At 38.7% G+C, this 19890-nt stretch overlaps 2 protein-coding genes across 7 annotated transcripts in view; both read right to left on the bottom strand.

The window, feature by feature from the left end:
• Window positions 1–8543, bottom strand: part of ATP7A (ATPase copper transporting alpha) — a 176355-nt gene extending 167812 nt beyond the window's left edge. For 4 of the 6 annotated variants that reach the window (XM_045050348.1, XM_045050351.1, XM_045050352.1 and 1 more), the window contains exon 1: window positions 8297–8472. The gene's annotated coding sequence lies outside the window, so the exon portion shown is untranslated. The other 2 variants (XM_045050349.1, XM_004000664.6) reach the window with 2 other exon arrangements.
• A 4344-nt stretch (window positions 8544–12887) lies between these two features.
• On the bottom strand, window positions 12888–18344 carry LOC101085531 (cytochrome c oxidase subunit 7B, mitochondrial). The gene is made up of 3 exons (XM_004000662.6): window positions 18184–18344; window positions 14732–14856; window positions 12888–13087 (listed from the first exon to the last, which is right to left on the bottom strand). Exons 1-3 carry the CDS (start codon window positions 18221–18223, stop codon window positions 13010–13012), a joined length of 243 nt encoding a protein of 80 aa, XP_004000711.1. The 5' UTR covers window positions 18224–18344; the 3' UTR covers window positions 12888–13009.
• Window positions 18345–19890: the final 1546 nt, after the last annotated feature.

The raw sequence follows: 19890 nt of genomic DNA, 5'->3' as shown, positions 1-19890 counted from the left end.
GGGTCAGATTCCAAGTTAAGGGCTTAGTCCCACAAGACTGTTCCCACCCCACTTTCCATAGACTTAAATTGTTGTTCAGAGCATTCAAACGATGGCCCTCATCTATCACTTTCAATACTCTTCCCTAACATTCCCTAACATATATAATCTCTACTACAATCAGGCAAGTGCCCTCACTGCCATATATAATCCATGCTTGCCATTTCTTTCTACTATATTGTTTAGACTGGTCCCCTCATCTGGAATGCTCTCTTCCACATATTTAAATCACCTCACTCATCTGTAAACTCCAGAAAAGCAGGACCAGATCTGTTGTATTCACAATCATATCCCCAGTACCTTGCACATTAGCTACTCAAATAATTGCCAAGTTAGTAGATGAACTCAAGTCCTACCTCCTCCATGAAAAACATGTCAAATACTCATACCCACTTTCTTTCTGAGTTCTGAATACCCTTGGAATCAGCATCATAGTTTAGTACTTAATTTCTCTGTAATTGCTTGGTTTTAGATTTATTTCTGATTAGACAATGGAGCATATGCCTTATGCTTCTTTGCATATCTCACAGAACCCACATAAATACTACATTCATAACAAGCACACAATAAACATTTAATTGGAGTGCTGACATAACTTGTAACAGCTCAACTTACATACAACTTTGTAAGAATGCAACTATTTTGAAGAGTAGGTCAGAAATGCACAAAGTCTTTTTTTTCCTCTGCCTACTTCTTCAGAAATCATTCAGAAGTATGGTTCAGCATTTCACAATTAAAGAAATAATCCAGAAAAGCTCAGTGACCCAGAGTCTGTAACTCACTAATTATGTAAGCAGAATGCCATGAGTTTTCTCAGTGGAGAAGCAGAAAGATTAAGTACATCAGGGTGACCTGACTTGCTATCTGTGATAATGAGTTTCAAGATGTGATGTTAGCATACTGTAGGTGTAATGTAGGCTACTGTGCCCTCCTAATCTGAGTTTTCCATTTTCTGTGGTGGAATTTAGAAACTAATTATTGCTGCAGCACCTGGGTGGCTTAGTCAGTTAAGCGTCTGACTTCAGCTCAGGTCATGATCTCGCAATTTGTGGGTTAGAGCCCCGCGTCGGGATCTGTGCTGACAGATCAGAGCCTGGAGCCTGCTTCAGATTCTGTGTCTCCCTCTCTCTCTGCCCCTCCCCAGCTCGTGTTCTCTCTCTCTCTCTCTCTCTCTCTCTCTCTCTCTCTCTCTCTCAAAAGTGAATAAACATTAAAAACAATTTTTTTAATGCATTAGAAACTAATTATTGCTTGCAGGTACTGGTTCATTAGTATATTCCTCCTACATCCACTCAATTTATAGTACTGCAAAACTAGAATTTATAATTTTATTATATAGGTTGCTAACATTAAAACATTTTTAATAATTTTTAATTTTTTTAATTTTATTTTTGAGAGAGAGACAGAGGTGAGCAGGGGAGGGGCAGAGAGAGAGGGAGACACAGAATCTGAAGCAGGCTCCAGGCTCTGAGCTGTCAGCACAGAGCCCGACACAGGGCTTGAACCCTCAAATCAAGAGATCATGAACTGAGACAAAGTCAGACGCTTAACCAACTGAGCCACCCTGGCGCCCCTACAGTAAATAGTTTTTAAAAGAATAATGGTAACTAAACTTTACTGTGTGTTTACTACCTGACAGGCACTGCTCTTAGAGCTTCACATGTATTAACTCATCAACAATCCTCTGACGTAGGTACTGTTATATCATTTTTGTATTTACCTAATATCTGAAATACATGTACTGAATAAAACAGTTTTTCTTTTTTTAAATAAACATTTTTCCTTAAAAAAAAGATAAAAATAGACACATGACCATTTCTTTTCTCTTCCTGAGGGACTTAGAAAATACAAATAAGACCAACATCACTTTAAACATTAAGTCTTTTAGCATATCTTTAATTAATGTAATTAGCTAAAAATAAAACTATGACTCCTTACTTTTGAATTTAGTTTGAAAGTATCAAGGAAATTTTGAGTTACCAATACTTTAATTTTTCATCATCAAATCTATTTGCTCATTCATACTTTCAAAGAAGATAAATGAGTATTTCTCCCTTTAGGACAAACAAGGAACTTAACTGCAATAGAGCTAATTTTGCTCAAATGTCTATGTACTTTAAAAAAAAAAAAACAAAACAGTTCTTTGGGGAGCCTGAGTGGCTCAGTCGGTTTGGCATTTGACTTCAGCTCAGGTCATGATCTCGTGGTTCACGAGTTCAAGCCCCACATCAGGCTCTGTGCTCACAGCTCAGAGCCTGGAGCCTGCTTTGGATGCTGTGTCTCCCTCTCTCTCTGCCCCTTTCCCACTCACACTCTGTCTCTCTCTCTCCATCTCAAAAATAAATAAACATTAAAAAAATACAGTTCTTGGGGCGCCTGGGTGGCGCAGTCGGTTGAGCGTCCGACTTCAGCCAGGTCACGATCTCGCGGTCCGGGAGTTCGAGCCCCGCGTCGGGCTCTGGGCTGATGGCTCAGAGCCTGGAGACTGTTTCCGATTCTGTGTCTCCCTCTCTCTCTGCCCCTCCCCCGTTCATGCTCTGTCTCTCTCTCTGTCCCAAAAATAAATAAACGTTGAAAAAAAAATTAAAAAAAAAATACAGTTCTTTTATGTAAGGTAAGAACATGGATTCTAGGGGCACCTGGATGACTCAGTCAGTTGAGCATCCCATGATCCTAAATTCATGGGATTGAGCCCATGTTGGGCTCCACACTGGGCATGGAACCTGCTTGAGATATTCTCTCTCTTTCTCTCTCTCCCTCTCCCTCTCTGCCTCTCTCCACAACTCATACACTCTCTCTAAAAAATAAAAAATAAAGTGACTTTATAAAAAAAAAAGAGAGAGAGAGAGAGAAGACCACAGGTTCTAAAACCAGACTGTCTGGCTTTAAATCTTAGCTTAGCCACTTACTAGCTCTAGAAATAAAATCTGGCCCTATGAAAGAACATGTTAACTCCTACCAAATTGCACATTTTTTCACACTAGATGAAAGATCAATTCTAGTCTCCTTCATTTACATGCTCCCCAAAAAATAATAAAAAGGAAAAGATTCAAGATCCCATGACTTACCACTGCCCCTAAAGTTAAGAAACAGGCATCTGTGAGTTATTTTTGTAAAAAACACAGTGGACACACTCTTATGCAACCCTAATCATACACTAACACTCAAGGTCAAGTAATATACTGCACTACATAAATTATTTTTTCTATCATCATACAATGAATTTAAGGCTTTATAACTATCTGAAGACTACAAAGGTTTTTTTGACTAAAATTCATTCTGCTATCACCTCGCTAGAAACAGAGGAGCCAGATAAAACACTTCACTTTAGATGGACAATACTTGAAGACATATGACACCAATTTGATTGCTAATACCCAAAAACACACTTACAGGTGTGATCAGAAATTAATACCAAGATACTGTGGCTGTAAGTCTGAACTAAAAATTGATAATCAGAATTAACAGTGAAATGGCAGAGTAAAATAAGAGAAAACATTTATTGGCCAAAATGAAACTGGTTCTATGCAAATGATTTAATATTAATAGTAGTGTTTTAAAAATATAATATATTGGAAGCACCTAAGTGGCTCAGTTGGTTGAGCATCTGAATCTTGATTTCAGCTCAGGTCATTATCTCACAGGTTTGTGAGATCAAGCCCTGCGTCAGGCTCTGCACTCAGTGTGAAGTCTGCTTGAGATTCTCTCTCCCTTTCTCTCTGCTCTTCCCCTGCTCCAGCACACGTTCTAAATAAATAATTAATTAATTAAAAATATAATATATTGGGCACTTGGGTGGCTCAGTCAGTTGAGCAACCAATTCTTGATTTCAGCTCAGCTCATGATCTCACAGTCCTGAGATCAAGCCCCATGTCCACACCCGGTGAGGATCCTACTTAAGATTTTCTTTCTCTCTCTCTCTCTCTCTCTCCCTCTCCCTCTCCCTCTCCCTCTCCCTCTCACTCTGCCCCTAGCCGGCACTCTCTCTCTCCCCACTCCAAAATAATAATGTATTTATTAATAATCAATACAATATACCTTATATTAATAGCATTATTATTGATTGATTTAATAATTCAATTAGAATTCTTAGAACAAATAATTTTATTATCACCAAAAAATTAGATACCTTTGTTTTTTCTTACCATTGTAAGTACAAGGATCAACTAAGGAGTTACACTTGGAACTCCTTAACAACCAAACTCTTTGTAAACTTTTGTTAGTTCAAGGATCAATTCTTAAGTATCCTCACGACACTAGAAGTCAGCTACAAATTTATCCTAAATAGTCCTGAGAAGGGCCCCTGGGTGGCTCAGTCCACTGAGCTTCTGACTCCTGTTTTCAGCCCTGGTCAAAATCTCAGGGTCAGGCTCCACCCTGAGCATGGAGCCTGCTTAAGATTCCCTCTCTTCCTCTCTACCCTTCCCCCACACACGCATGCTTTCTCTCTATTAAATAAATAAATAAGTAAACAAATAAATATTTAAGAAACAGTCCTGGGAATTTCCTTTAAAGGGCTCTCCACTCTGGAATTCTTTTCTGTTCTTCTATCTCTGTTAACAGTTTTTCAGGTCTTAACAGAAGCCCTCTTAATGCTCTCCTCTCCTGAACGGCAGGTACCATGCTTCAGGTGAACACTCAAGAGAGCAGAAACCATTTTCTTCACAATTCCAAGAATATACAATGCGCTGCAAACTCTCAGGTCAGAGTAGAGGAGGGAAGTAATTCCAATATTATTCCCTCACAATCTTTGGCTGAGACATCAAATGCACAAACAGGATCAGCAACAATTATATCAGCATAAAACAAAACACTTAAACTTTTTACAAACAAAATCAAATAAGGTAAATGCCCAGGTTAAAACAATTTCCCTAAAAATAACCTGTTTATTCAACTAGTAAATTATGAAAATGTGCTCCTGAGTATAGGTCTGAAAAACTGGACTTCTACACGAGAAAATCATAAAGTAAAAATAGGTTTAAAAAAATAGCTGTGTAATTCTAAACGTGGACAGAAAACATGGGACAAAGTACAACTAAGTGGCTCAAAATGGGGGATATTTTATCCTCATTTCCTCCAAGGAAAGAAATATTTGTGAAAACTAATGTAATCTACCAGTATCCCACACATTTAATTCCACAAAGATAAGAAAATCACTTCAATTTTCTAACAGTGCTGGAGAAACTAGGAACATATTTATGAAACCAGAAATTTTCTACCCTTTCACTTTAATGAAACACATTCTAAAAGTATCATGATACTTTTCCTGCCATACTACCTCAGCAAATAAGCAAGTTATATCATATTAAATCTACCTGAAGACTTGAGAGTTATAAGTGAAAAACATGATTGTTGAGATGGTAAATTGAACCAAAACAGGCCTGTGGCCTGTCTCTCCTGCCCACCTCCCTGCTCCACCCACATTTTTATGTCCTAAGCAAGACCACAGTTCAAAAACAAAACTCTGTAAAACCTTTCACAAAGATGAGTAGAAGAAATTTTAAGATAAAACTCCCAAATATTATTCTCAGCTGTGCCAGTGCCTGTATCACCTCAGATAAATCTCTCCTCACAATTTAGTTTCCCAACTGGCAAATGAAAATTATTTTCACGCATTGGGATGTGTCAAAAGTCTTGATTAAAGGAGCACCTGGGTGGCTCAGTTGGCTAAGCATCTCTTGGTTTTGGCTCAGGTCACAGTCTTATGGTTCCTGAGTTTGAGCCCCGAATGGGGCTCCACGCTGATGGTGGGGAGCGTGCTTGGGATTCTCTCTCTCCTTCTCTCTCTGCCCCTCGTGCTCTCTCTCAAAATAAATAAATAAATAAACTAAAAAAAGTCTTGATTAAAGTTTGTCAAGTATTTTTAATAAGTTATAATGAGGTTATAATGAGGAAGTTATAATGAGTTATAATAAGTTATAATGAGAAGTTATAATGAGGAATTTATAAAGAAATGTGTTGCCTTAGCACCCTCACAGAAGTAAAGATTGTATATGTTAGTTGATTTTTGCTCATCACTCCCTTTCCTTTTCAAATAAATTTTACTATTTCTGCATGCATCTTTTCAAAGAAAAACAACCTTCTGCATTAGAGACCAGAGATGTCTCTATCCTTTGGGGAGATTAGTGTTTAATCTAACCCTACCTGGAGGCCAAGAATCAAGATCTTTCTAAGACTATGATTGGAAAAGAATAGTTTCTATCATATTAAGAAGACCAGGCGAGAAATCAATTTGGAGAAAAAGAAATGCAGAAATTCATTGGGGAAATCCTGGAACAACTTCTGGCTTCAGACACCGATGTTATTCATTCCCAGAAATGTAAAAATTGATTCCAAATTACATTTAAGTTATAACAGTCAATCAGAATTAAAATACAACAAACTTTAAGAGGAAAAAAATGAGAGAGACAAATCAAGAAACAGACTTTTTCTTCTTTTTTAAGTTTATTTTGAGAGACAGAGAGAGTGAGAGGAGGAAGGGCAGAGAAAGACAGAGGGCGAAAGAACCGCGCTGGCTCCTCACTGTCAGTGTGGAGCCTAATGTGGGGCTCAAACTCATGAGCCGTGAGATCATTACCTGGGAGCTTAATTACCTGAGCCACCCAGGCACCCCAAGAAACAGACTTAACTATAGGGAACACATTAATGGTTACTAGAAGGGAGGTGGGTGGGTGGGGGGATAGGTTAAATAGGTGATGGGGATTAAGGAGTGCACTTGTGATGCGCACTGGGTAATGTATGGAAGTGTTGAATCACTATATTGTACACCTGAAACTAATATAATACCATATGTTAACCAAATTTAAAATTAAAGCTTAAAAAAATTAAAGCTTAAATGAAAATATATAGCAAACTTTATTTTTTTCTCTTAAATTTGAGTTTACATCTGACTGAAATCTCATACATTCATGCTGCTTTTGTCATTTCATGCATTTTTTCTATGTATAAGCTTTTTTGTTGGCTGGAGGGTAGCTGGATATGGTTGTGAGCTTACCAGTTTTGGAGCCTATATATTTTTTCCTTTAACAGCAATATCTGAGAGGATGTGGCTGTGTTAGAAATAGGGATGTTGATGTACAGTGTGTTGTTGGATGTCCTGCATCTTTCCAGCCCCCTAAGCCTCGGCTCGTATTTTTTCTTCTACCTGGGCTGCCCTCCCCTACTTCCATTCCTGCAAAGTTAAGTCCTACCCAATTTCAAGGCCCATCTCAAATGCTCCCTTCCCTGCATTCTCATAACACTTTCTCGTTCTAACGTACAATGTTACTGAGATGAAATTAAAAGGATGTACCTGTCTTTCCTATACATTGTGAGACCCTCTAGTACCAAAAAACCCTCTCATGTCATGAATGTAAACACAAGAACGTTTTAAAAATAAATAAAATCTCAGTTCAAAATATCCTTTTAAAAGGATGAGATTTTAAAAAGATTTTTAAAAAGTAAGAGGATGAGATAAGCAGTCCAGTTATTCAATCAGTGGGGCTGCTAGAACCCACTGACTTCATAACTGAACTCAACTAACTTGACTGCAAACTCACTTGAGGCCAGGGACTCTGTCCTATTTCTTGCCTATACTCCATACCACCCCCACACCTCGATATCACCCAATTCGATGTCCTTCACACATTAAGACTCAATACAAAACCGTATTACTGTAGATGAAAAGACTCTAAAACAAAGATCAGATGCTAAAATACGAACCTGTGAAGCAATGAAAGAGTTGTTGGTGCTTAGGATAACCTCAACGTCTACAACAAAAAGTGTCAAAGATAAAGGTACCACAAGGGTGTGACAAGTATGGAGAATAACTTTACTGGGAAGCGGGCCGAATGAACAAAATGAAATAAGAACAAGAGCGTTCTCTCAGTTTAGCTTATGCTCCCAGAGAGAGACAAGAAGCAAAATAATTTTTCACTTTATTTCATTAATTATGGTCATCAGTACATGTGACTTCCATACAGGCACAGACCTTCTCATATCTTTAATTAATTAGGTAACACAGGCCACTGGATGATCAGAACACTTTCGCAGGAGGGTACAAGGAAAATGACACGGGTCAGTACCCAATCTCCCCTCCATTATGCCCTATTAGGAGGGGTAAAACAGGAGCGAGGTAAATACCTGAGTTGTGAAGAAGTGAGCGTTTGGGGATTGCCCCCAGATTAAAATGACCCTCGGTACACTCGGTAGTACAGACTGACAGTACAGAACACCTCTCCAGTAGAAAGGAACGACGGGAAGCCGGTATAGGACTTACCTGGTTTATTTTTTCCTATGGTTAAACGTCGGGAGCTACGCAGCCCGCGGCAGCGACAAATGCACGCGCAGGCTCCAATCTAACCCGGAGAAGAAGCAATAGTAGCGGCGACCGGAGGGAGGGGGAGGGGGAGGGTAGAGGGGAGCGCGGCGGCGGCGGCGGGGGCGGCGGCGGCAGCAGCACTCACTTGGATTCTGTTCCTCCACCCTTAGCCTCCCGGGCCTGCGGCCTTTACCCTTCCCTTCCTTACTCCCCCCCACTTCCGGGTGACGCCCAGGCCGGAAGCAGGGCCTGAGACGCGGAGAGAGGGACGCGTCACGTGAAGGGCAACGCGAGCCCTAGAATCAAGCTTCTCCCGCCCCCTACTGCCCTTAGGCTGACACGCAGCCCCTGGCTGAAGTCTTTGCCTTGGCAAGAGAGCCCTCCAACACGTTCCATCACCAGAAACAAAACAAAACCCCACCAAAGCCTGTGTCATCTAACCAGACAGAAAGTGCCATAGACCTCCTTGTAAATCATCTTGCACATAGTTCAGCCTTTCCCAGCATGAAATTAACGTGCTGCTGATAGACTGTGTAGCCTAACTCCAGATGCAAATGCCAGAACTATGAACTTGCATTCGTCCTCCATTCAAAAATGATCTTGGGATGCCTAGGTGGCTCAGTCGGTTAAGCGTCCAACTTTGGCTCAGGTCATGATCTGGTGGTTCATGACTTCGAGCCCCGCATCCAGCTCTGTGCTGACAGCTCAGAGCCTGGAACCTGCTTCAGATTCTGTCTCTCTCCTTCTCTTTCTCTCTCTGCCCCTCCCCCGCTCACTCTCAAAAATAAATATTTTTTAACAATTTGTAAAAATGATCTCAAGATTTTTTGACTTTTTATTCATGCTTTTGAATTCATAATCTTTATGTGTCAGTACGTTACAGTTGGGGCAGACATCGCACCTCACACTACCTTCAATATCACCATCCTAAAGCTTCGAACCACTTGCCCATTTATCCATTCACTTGCCGATCTTCTTAAAAACCTAGAGGATTCCAAGGATGTAAAGATATTAGACTATCACCATGAGTTCGGAAAGAAATGAGATGCATAAAATGTAGCAAGACCATGCAATAAATAAGCAATACAGAATTTGAGAAAAATATACTTTTAATCCTGTTTGCCCATTTCAACATTTAAAAAACGGCAAAATCCTAGGATTTTTAAAACTATGAACATTAAGAGGTACAGGCTCCCTTTCACTAAATTCAAAGTGAGATATGGTCTTTACATATCTCCTTTCATTGAATATCTGTCATAAGATATAGAGGGAAATTATAGATTATTTTGCATTTTCAATCCAGTTCCTGGGGAGCACCTGGTGGCTCAGTTGGTTAAGCATTGGCCTTTGGCTCAGGTCATGATCTCACCACTCATCAGTTTGAGCCCTACATTGGATTCTCTGCTGTCAGTGCAGAGCCCTCTTCAGATCCTCTGTCCCCCTCTCTCTCTGCTCCTCCCCCACTTGCACTCTCAAAATTAAAATAAACATTAAACCCAGTTCCCATAAAAGTATCAAGTCCAATAATGTTGCCAAATTCGAACTAGTACACCAGGTATACATATTAAGTTAATATTTGTAAAAGGCTTAGCAAAGTGGCACACACTAAGCATATTTAAATACTGATAAACTAATTTCCATGCCACCTGTTTTCAAACTCCTATTAATCCTTGACAGGCCACTTAAAATCGCCCAAGATTTAAATTTTAGGCCTACAATGAAGTATTTCAGAAAGGATTATTCCTTCTCCCCTATACCTATACACATATATGAAAAAATTATCTTCAATATTCCTAACCTTCCCAGCCATTTAGTTGTAACTGTCAATCGTGTACAACCTTGCGTCACAAATTCAACCCCAAATTTAAAATCTTTAAAAATCACATGAAATTAAGATGGCTTTTAAGTGAGCTTCAAATCATTAGTAAGTTGGTTTGTAACTACAATATTAACAATTGTGTTAAGCTTTCACAGAAATTCACTAAAAGGCAGAAATCATAAAGCTTTATCAGAGTACCAAATTTACCAGCTAATTTTTATGTAAAGTTTATCGTTATGAGCTGCAACTCTTATCATGTACATCCTTAGTGATTGAGCCTTTCCCTTACTCTAAAACACCTCACATCTCTAAATGCATAATCCCTAATCCCCCTAATCAGTGCACAAGCATACCAAGTTTTTTTACAATTAGTATACTGAGCTTTCAAATAGAAGGGAGTGTCTTCAGGAAGTAATCAAGTTTTCTGGTGGTGAGCAGATAGTAGGTGCCCCCAAAATGCTTATAAAGTGATATTAAGATCTCCAATAGCCACAAGGGTGAGAACTCAATATCTGTGCCTCCACAATTACCACAGTACCTAGTTCTAAATAAGCTTAATAAATTAAAAGAACATAAAACATTGTAATTTACGGTCAAATTAATTGAATTCATGATATTTACCCTAATTTAAAAAATACTTTCTGGCCTTCAACAAATAACATTTGAAGGATTGGCAATGCTTCTAAAGTCACTTACCTAAATTCTTCAGACAAACAGATTTTTGATAGGAAGACTAATTTGACAATCTTCCCAATCTAGGTATTAAAATTTTCAGTGATGTTCTGGGATAAACTGAGTGTGTTTGTGAGAGGATAGACCTTTGAGTACACTAGGGAGGCTGCAAGGTCAGAACACTGTGATGACACAAACTAATTTAGACTTCTACTGCTTCATTTCTGGTAGTGGCCATGGCAGTTTTATTTTATATTATTTTTTATTTAATTTTGAGAGAAGACAGATTGTGAACAGCAGAGAGAGAGACACACACAGAATCCGAAGCAAGCTCCAGGCTCTGAGCTGTCAGCACAGAGCCCAACAAGGGGCTCAAACCCACAAACTGCGAGATCATGACCTGAGCCACCCAGGCACCCTGGCCATGGTAGTTTTACAATTACTCATCAGGACAAGATTAAGTACAAAATAAAGTTTTAAAAGTCTGTTCAGACATGCCAACTACCACCACCAGATTTTATCACACAGAGAAACATATATGTTGGCAAATGGACAAGTAGACATTTTTAAATTTTTTTTTGCCTGTAAGAGCTGGCAACACTTATCTGACAAAGTGGCACAAATCATATTGAAAACTGTATAGTCGTTAGTAATCCTCAATAAAAATTCAGTAATGAAGAGGTAAATAATCTAACGGAAAGTTAAAGCTTCCTTAAAGGTTTATTTTACTTAATCACATCTCAGGGCTACATGCATTTGAACACTTTAGTCCTATTTTAACATTCTTTCTAAATATAGTATTCATTCAAATTTTATCAAATGTAGGCACTATTACATAGTTACTAATCTGCAACATAGTTTGCAAGGACATTCAACTTATTTTTCCTACTCAATGAAATTACTGACTGGCTTTGATGCATTTTGCCATAAGAGCATTCTTCTGGTATTTCATACAACAGGTAAAAATTTATCTGATGTTTGGTTACACATACATCCTTACCTACATACATCAGGTAAATTTAGCAATGCCTAAAAGCCACTTACCTGATAACTTACTTTAGGTGAGTGAATTTAGGAATCTCTAATTTAGCTAACATAGATTACTCCACTGAAATTCCATTTTCTGCTTATTTGAGCACTATCAACAAACAGGAGGCTTTTTACGCCTTCAGCCAAGGAACTAACAAAGCACCAATGTGCTTCAAACATTATAGACGTTTTCTTCAGTTAGCATCTTACACATAAAATCCAAAGTCATACTGAATTCAGGATAATACATGCATCAAAAGTTGGTATAATTACAGGATGCCAACAGGTCACCGAAAGTAGCTGGTTAAGTGACAATAAACCATATTTGACAGATCCTTTCTTTAATAGCATCACAAACATCCTAAATAAATATAATGAAAGATCCAAAGCTCTAAGATGAATGTGCCAACAGAGCCAAAGAGCTAGCTAATCTTCAGACATCCTAGGAGTTCATCTGATAGGACCACTCTTCCCTTGGGTCTGGTGACACCCCAAGTTCTCTTGGCAGGAGTAAAAAGGACTTAATTCCAATTCCAAATATACATATAAATTAGAGGTAGAAAGCAGTATGCATATCAATATCTGGGCACTCAAAGATGACCTAAAGTAACTCTGAAATCACTTATTCATGAACTATAAGCCTACTATAAAGTTGTCTTCCAGGTGATAGCCAAATTTTCCTTTCATAACACCTCATAAAGGGGCGCCTGGGTGGCGCAGTCGGTTAAGCGTCCGTCTTCAGCCAGGTCACGATCTCGCGGTCCGTGAGTTCGAGCCCCGTGTCGGGCTCTGGGCTGATGGCTCAGAGCCTGGAGCCTGTTTCCGATTCTGTGTCTCCCTCTCTCTCTGCCCCTCCCCCGTTCATGCTCTGTCTCTCTCTGTCCCAAAAATAAATAAACATTGAAAAAAAAAATTAAAAAAAATTATTTAAGAAATTATAATGCATCTTCCTTTAATAGTAACACAAAGGTTAAATAAATGAAAAGTGATCAAGCTTGGTTTCATTACAAAAGAAACAAAATGACAACAAAGGTTTCAAATATACTTTATTTCTTCAATCAGGCCATATTTTAATGGGTGCACAGTGCTTTTACTTGGCATCAATTAGGAGTTGGTTTTGAAACAATTCATTATTACACCAGCTGGGATGACTACTGATCTCTCCATTCCTTTGGGGTGACTCTGCCAACAGGGGACAGGTTCCATTCTATTCCAATTTGTGTTGCTGTCTGTAAGAATTAAAATGCTATCAGTTATAAAAGTTTAAACCAGAGTCCACTCTCCCTTGGAGACCATTTCTTAAAAGTGACAAAGGTATTCTACTCTACAGGTTAAAAACACAGAGACTCAGCTGGGATATATAGTGCCCACTATGTAAGCCAAACCTAATTCCTGTCCTAATTCTCCAGAGCAGTACTCTTCAATAGAACTTCCGGAGATGAAAGAAATGTTCTAGATCTTCATTGTCCAACACAAGAGCTACATATGGTTACTGAGCAACTGAAATGTGGCTAATATGACTGGGCAATTGAATTTTTAATTTAATTAACTCAAATTTCTACTTCACATTTCTGTAACATCTCCTCAAAACATTGCTTCACTCAACCACAACTACCTAAATACTGCCAAAGAGCACTTTTGTAATATCCTTTCAAGGAACACCACTCCAAAAGTGCCCCTAATCACACATTTGTTCAAAATCTATTTACTCTTCTAATTAAGTAGACACACCTATTTAATAGTATATTTAAGGAAGGTTAAAACAAGAATAAAAAGCCCCATTAATAAATATCTTTGTTTATTAAGGTAAGGATTTATATGTATCTTTTAAGAACATCTTATATATTTATCCCACTTTTAACCAGCAAGTATATAAACTGGTAAGCAGATTGTTACATGTAAGATGTAAAAAACTATAATAGTGAAAACAAGTCACTTTTACATCTCATCCATCAAAAATGTTGTACTCTGTTTGGAGGGCAGAACTTTAGAAGAGAAACTGATTAAGTGAAGGAAGGTGACCCAAGATGGTGAAAACCCTGGAAACCACATAACAAAAAGTGATTAACAGAACTAAGGATGTTTAAGAGAAGATCCAGGAGACATGATAGCAATTTTCTAGTATCTAATGGTTGATACATGAAAATGGGATCAGAATTTCTTTGGCAAGAAAATGATGGGTAAAATATGAATGCTTAATGCTATGGAAGAAATTCCTGCACTGGGTGGTTAATTACATCAGAAAATCTCTGAAGTCCCTCTGAACAAGAAATGTATACTACTATGTGAAAACATTTTGAATTCATGAACTAAATAGGAATGAAGAGGCGCCTGGATGGCTCAGTCAGTTGGGCAACTGACTTCAGCTCAGGTCATGATTTCACAGTTCGTGGGTTCGAGCCCTGCGTCGGGCTCTGTGCTGCCAGCTCAGAGCCTGGAGCCTGTTTCGGATTCTGTGTCTCCCTCTCCCTCTCTCTCTCTCTCTCTCTCTCTCTCTCTCTCTCTCTGCCCCTCCCCCACTCACGCTCGCTCGCGCTCTCTCTCTCTCTCTCTCTCTCTCAAAAATAAACAAATATAGGGGCGCCTGGGTGGCGCAGTCGGTTAAGCGTCCGACTTCAGCCAGGTCACGATCTCGCGGTCTGTGAGTTCGAGCCCCGCGTCGGGCTCTGTGCTGGCTGCTCAGAACCTGGAGCCTGTTTCCGATTCTGTGTCTCCCTCTCTCTCTGCCCCTCCCCCGTTCATGCTCTGTCTCACTCTGTCCCAAAAATAAATAAACGTTGGAAAAAAAATTTTTTAAATAAACAAATATATATATATATTAAATAGGAATGAAAAACATCTAATATAGAAAATTATCAATCAATAGTACTTACATAAGCCCATACAGCAACACAGAAAGTGGCTCCACTAGCTAATACAGCATTACCGTATTTGTCATGGAAATCAGGTGTCCGTTTCTGGTGGCTCTGCCTTGCCATTGTTTGCTGAATGCTTTGAACTTAAAGGAAAAAAGAAATACAGAAACATATCTATCAATTATAAGGAAAAGAGAACATGTAACGGATACTGCCATCAGGAAAGCAAAGGAAGTTAACTTTATAGTATCAGGCACTTAAATAAAATGTTAAAACATATTGTAGCTAAAAGCAAAGTAGCGTACTTTAAAATGCATCAAAAATAAGATGAAATGACAGATGTATAGATATGTGAGAAACCAGGGGCACCTGAATGGCTCAGTTGGTTAAGCATCCGACTTCAGCTAAGGTCATGATCTCAGAGTTCATGAGTTTGAGCACTCTGCTGTCAGCACAGACCCTGCTTTGGATCCTCTGTCTCCCTCTCTCTCTGCCCCTCCCCTGCTCATCCTCTCTCTCAAAAATAAACAAACATTAAATAAAGATATGTGAGAAAACAAATATATCAAAATGTTAATTGTATCCATTAACATTAATTTGTATCAATAATTAATTTGAATTAATTTGTAATTTGTGTGTGATCATACAATTCTTCCAACTTTTCTATATGTCTGAAAATTATTCATAGTAAAATCTTGGGGGACAGGGAGTGCCTGGGTTGCTCAGTCAGTTGAGCAGCCAACTCTTGATTTCAGCTCAGATCATGATCTTGAGGTTCGTGAGTTCAAGCCCCATGTAGGTCGTGGAGTCTGCTTGGGATTCTCTTTCTGTCCCTACCCCACTTGTGAGCTCGCACGCTCTCTCTCTCAAAAATAAATAAACAAACATTTAAAAATTAAAATAAAATCTTGGCAGATAAAAAGGACAGGTGATGTCAGTAACATTCACTACAAACCTCTGGAACTTGGCTCCTATTCATTAATTTGAATGACTTAAATTTTCACTAGAGTTTACTCTGCAGTACTCAACAACTTACAACACCCTCAAAATGAATTTCAAATTAAAGCACACTAAATGCTTATCACCTTAAAATTACAAAAACAGGGGCACCTGGGTGGCTCAGTCGGTTGGGCGTCCGACTTTGGCTCGGGTCATGATCTCGCAGTCTGTGAGTTCGAGCCCCGCATCGGGCTCTGTGCTGACAGCTCAGAGCCTGGAGCCTGTTTCAGATTCTGTGTCTCCCTCTCTCTCTGGCCCTCCCCCGTTCATGCTCTCTGTCTCAAAAATAAATAAACGTAAAAAAAAAATTTTTTTTAAATTACAAAACAAAACAAAACTAGAATAATCTTGATTTTTTCAAAAACAAATGAATACCATGCTAAAAGAAATGGGGTACATGAAAATGTGTAAAACACAGATCCTGTCCTCAAGTAACCTCCTAAATTAGAGGAGGATATGAGACATGCATACACAAACCACTGTACTACAAGTAGAATATTAGATAAGCACTTTGAACAGAAGGTAGGATTTGGTTACATAGATGTAGGAAAGGGAAATGTGAAAAACGGCAAAGAAAAGCCTAGTATATTAAAAAAGCAATTATGGGGGCACCTGGGTGGCTCAGTCAGTTAAGCGTCCGACTTCGGCTCTGCTCATCATCTTGTGGTTCTTGGGTTCAAGCCCCGAATCAGGCTCTGTGCTGACCTCTCAGAGCCTGGAGCCTGGTTCGGATACTGTATCTCCCTTTTTCTGCCCCTCCCCTACTCATGCGTGCAGCATGCTTTCTGCCTCTTTCTCTCAAGAATAAACAAACATTAGAAAAGGGGAAAATTAAAGAAAAAAGTTATGTTTGCTTGAAGGACAAGGTATACGGACAAGTAATGGGGGATAAAACTAGAAAGGATCGTTGGTAGAGGCAAAGGTTTTTGAGCAGAAGGACATTAAAACTTTGCGTTACTATTATTTTAGTAGAATGAGTTTTCAAACTGCCTCTGGAGGCACTTAGAAGAGCTTGGCAAAGAGCCCGAGACTGGAAAACGCGTATTTCCGGATATTTTTTTTTCTTCCGAAGTAACAGGTCCTTATTGTTTTAGATCCTCAAATGGCACTACTTATGTAATTGTTGCCCATTCACTAGCATTTAAGAATTTAATAGCTTCTATGTGATAGAATGGGTTATCTCAGGATAGTTATTTGGCCATTAATGATTTCTCCTCTTAACTGCCTTACAGGTTTTCTTTTCACCTTTAGATACACTTGGGATGAGCAAATTTACAAACATTTCACTATATATTCTACTCTAGAGCAGTTATTAAAAAGTGAGCGTGTGACTTCCACAATGAAAAACAAACAAAACAACAACAAAAAAACCTCCCTTTCCTGAGAAGACAGGCCGTACCAGCTCAAAGGGCAAATAGATTAAAATTACCAAACAATTCTGCAACACCTCATGACTTCAACATTCCGGTAACCCAAGTGGATTTCTTTAGACCTCTCCTCTGTTAACAAGAAATTTCTTGGTTACCACCTATTGGTGATCTCATATAATCCTCAACAATGGTATGAAGTAGGAATTATTTACTAACACCCTATCTTACAAAGAAGGAAAATGAGGTTCAGAGAAAAATCATTTGCCCAAAGTGAAAGAGATAATAGACGTGGCTTTTGGAATATTGAAAACCCTGTTGGGTAACTATTGTTTTGGTTATTGTCAAAGCTGCTTCAGTGTTTGGAACACAATCTACTAATACCTCTAAATGACTCTGTAAACTGAAAATAACAAGATGGCTCAAGAAGCAATATGGTAATTGCTTAAGGTCACTTTCAATGTAAAACCACTGCTCACATTAGTCAAGGTCACCTTCACTGCAAATCAAGTACGTAAATGAATTTTTCTCTCCAATGTAATACATTCTCAATACATAAGTCTGGTCTCAAAATTCCCTGTACCTGCTTAACTTTTAGACAAGAAAAAAAATTACAATTGCTTTCGAATAAGCTAATATTCACTTACTAACCTACAAACTACATAAAAGCTGCAGGGCCACCATTTAGGCTGTCACCTTGCAATGAAACCAGAGGAGAAGCTACATTTATTTACAGTTTCCTTCCCCAGTTACAGGAATTGGGAGATAAGGTTCTTCTCTTTCGGGGTAAGTGCACCCTCAAAGCTAAAACTTACTAAGGGATTAGTGTCCACCAAGTGCCTCCTTCCCTGCAATTGTACATAATTGAATAATAATTTTAAAAAACTGGGTATGTTATGACTCTGGTAACAGAGCGAGCTGGGAACCAAAACAGGAACTCTGCGTGATTAAGTTAATGCTAAGGACAGCTTTCCAATTACTTCGGGAGACTGCGCATTTAGAATTAGAAAGTCAGGATGAAGGTGGAGGGAAAGGGCACGAGAAACCATGAGGACAAATTGATAAAATGCAGTTGGAAATTATTTGCTCACAATTTTTGCTTACCTCGGAGACGACTGAAAGCGTTTCTGGCCATAGGAAACATCCTGAAGCTGAAGACAGAACGGTGCAACTGTAGCTGCTGATTTGCTACAATTTGGGGCCAAGTCCCCTTGCAAAGAGCCCTGAAAAACAAAATGGCTTTTTGCTGGATACTTTAATGAGATTTAATGAAATCTCGCGAGACATTAAAAAAACCCTATAGAAATTGTAATCCTCTTTACAGACAGGAAGGAAAAAGGCTTTCTGGGAGATGTAGTTTCACGCTTTGTGAGTGGTGTACGATGGTATTCAGTGAAAAATGAGAGAATCCTCCCCCTGCCCCCGTCTTGGAGCCAGGTTTAGAGCTCTACAGAGAGCTAAGACAGTGATTTTAGGCTGACACATCCAAGGCGCTAGCTTCAAAATAGTGTTTCAGAGTCTTTGAGCCTGTATCTCGCTCCACATTAGCAGTTCGTTTGGGTCCCCCGAACTTAATTTCTCTAATTTTTTTTTGTCTCCTATTACTACATACTACTTTGTTTAACTTTTAATTTTGAAATGATTTAAAATTTAGAAAAGTTGCAAGAATAGTAAAAAGAAACTAGTAATATGTGGATAAACAACGTCATAATTGTAGAATCTTGATGGTGGGTGTTCAGAGTACAGTTCTTTCACACTTTCTGTATGTTTGGATATTTTCATAATAAAATATAGGTGGTGAAGAGAACTCCTAAAACACCCATTGCCAAGGTACACCACTTGGATAATGTTTTGCCACATGTGTTCTCTCTCTCTCTCTCTCTCTCTCTCTCTCTGTCTGTCTATGGTGGGGGGCAGATCTGAACCATTTGAGAATAACTTGCATACATCATGTACTTTTACCTATTAATACTAAAGGGTTCATTTTGTAAGAATAAGATATTCTATTACATAACCATAGTACAGTCATCAAATTAAGAAATTTTAGTATTGATACAATACAGCTCATATTCCAAATCACCAATTGTCCCAGTGTCTGTATCCAGAATTCAGTCCAGATCCCCATATTGAATTTAGTTTTTGTGTGTCTTTAGTTTCCTTTAAAATTGAATAGTTCCTCTGTCTTTGTCTTTTGTGGCATTAATTTTTTTGTCACTACCAGTAACCTTTATTCTCTCAGTTTTACATGTGAAGGAAGTGAGGTGCATAATCCTTAAGTGACTAGTAGAAGATCAAGATTAGTCAACTGTAAGTGGAAGAACTAGTAATGGACCTTCTGACTCCACAGGTCTGTGCTCTGTAATATCTTTGAAGAGTATAGGCCAATTATTTTGTAAAAATTCCCACAAATTGTGTGTGCTTAATGTTTACTCATGATTGAATTCAATTTATGCACTTCTGGCAGGAATACTACGTAACAGATGTGTCTCCTTAGGGCATCTTATCAGGAAGCATACAGTGTCCTATAATTGTCTCATTATTGCCAACTTTAATCATCTGGTCCAAAGAGTGGCTTCCAAGTTCCTACACTAAAGTTACTGGGGGGTTTTTCCTTTGTAATAAGTAATGTGAAAAATACATTGAGACCATGTGAATATCCTATTCTTGATCAAAATCTCACCCACTAGTTATTGTATCCATTGATGATTTTTGCCTAAATAAATTATTAGTGTGAAAGTTTCAAATGGTGATTTTCTAACCATCATTGCTTCTATATTTAATAGTGGGTGTTCTGCTGTAGGGAGGAATTTT

Source organism: Felis catus, chromosome X, assembly GCF_018350175.1.
Source record: "Felis catus isolate Fca126 chromosome X, F.catus_Fca126_mat1.0, whole genome shotgun sequence".
Classification (NCBI taxonomy): domain Eukaryota; kingdom Metazoa; phylum Chordata; class Mammalia; order Carnivora; family Felidae; genus Felis; species Felis catus.
Note: the sequence above shows the minus strand (reverse complement) of the source record. Positions and strands in the feature narration are given on the sequence as shown.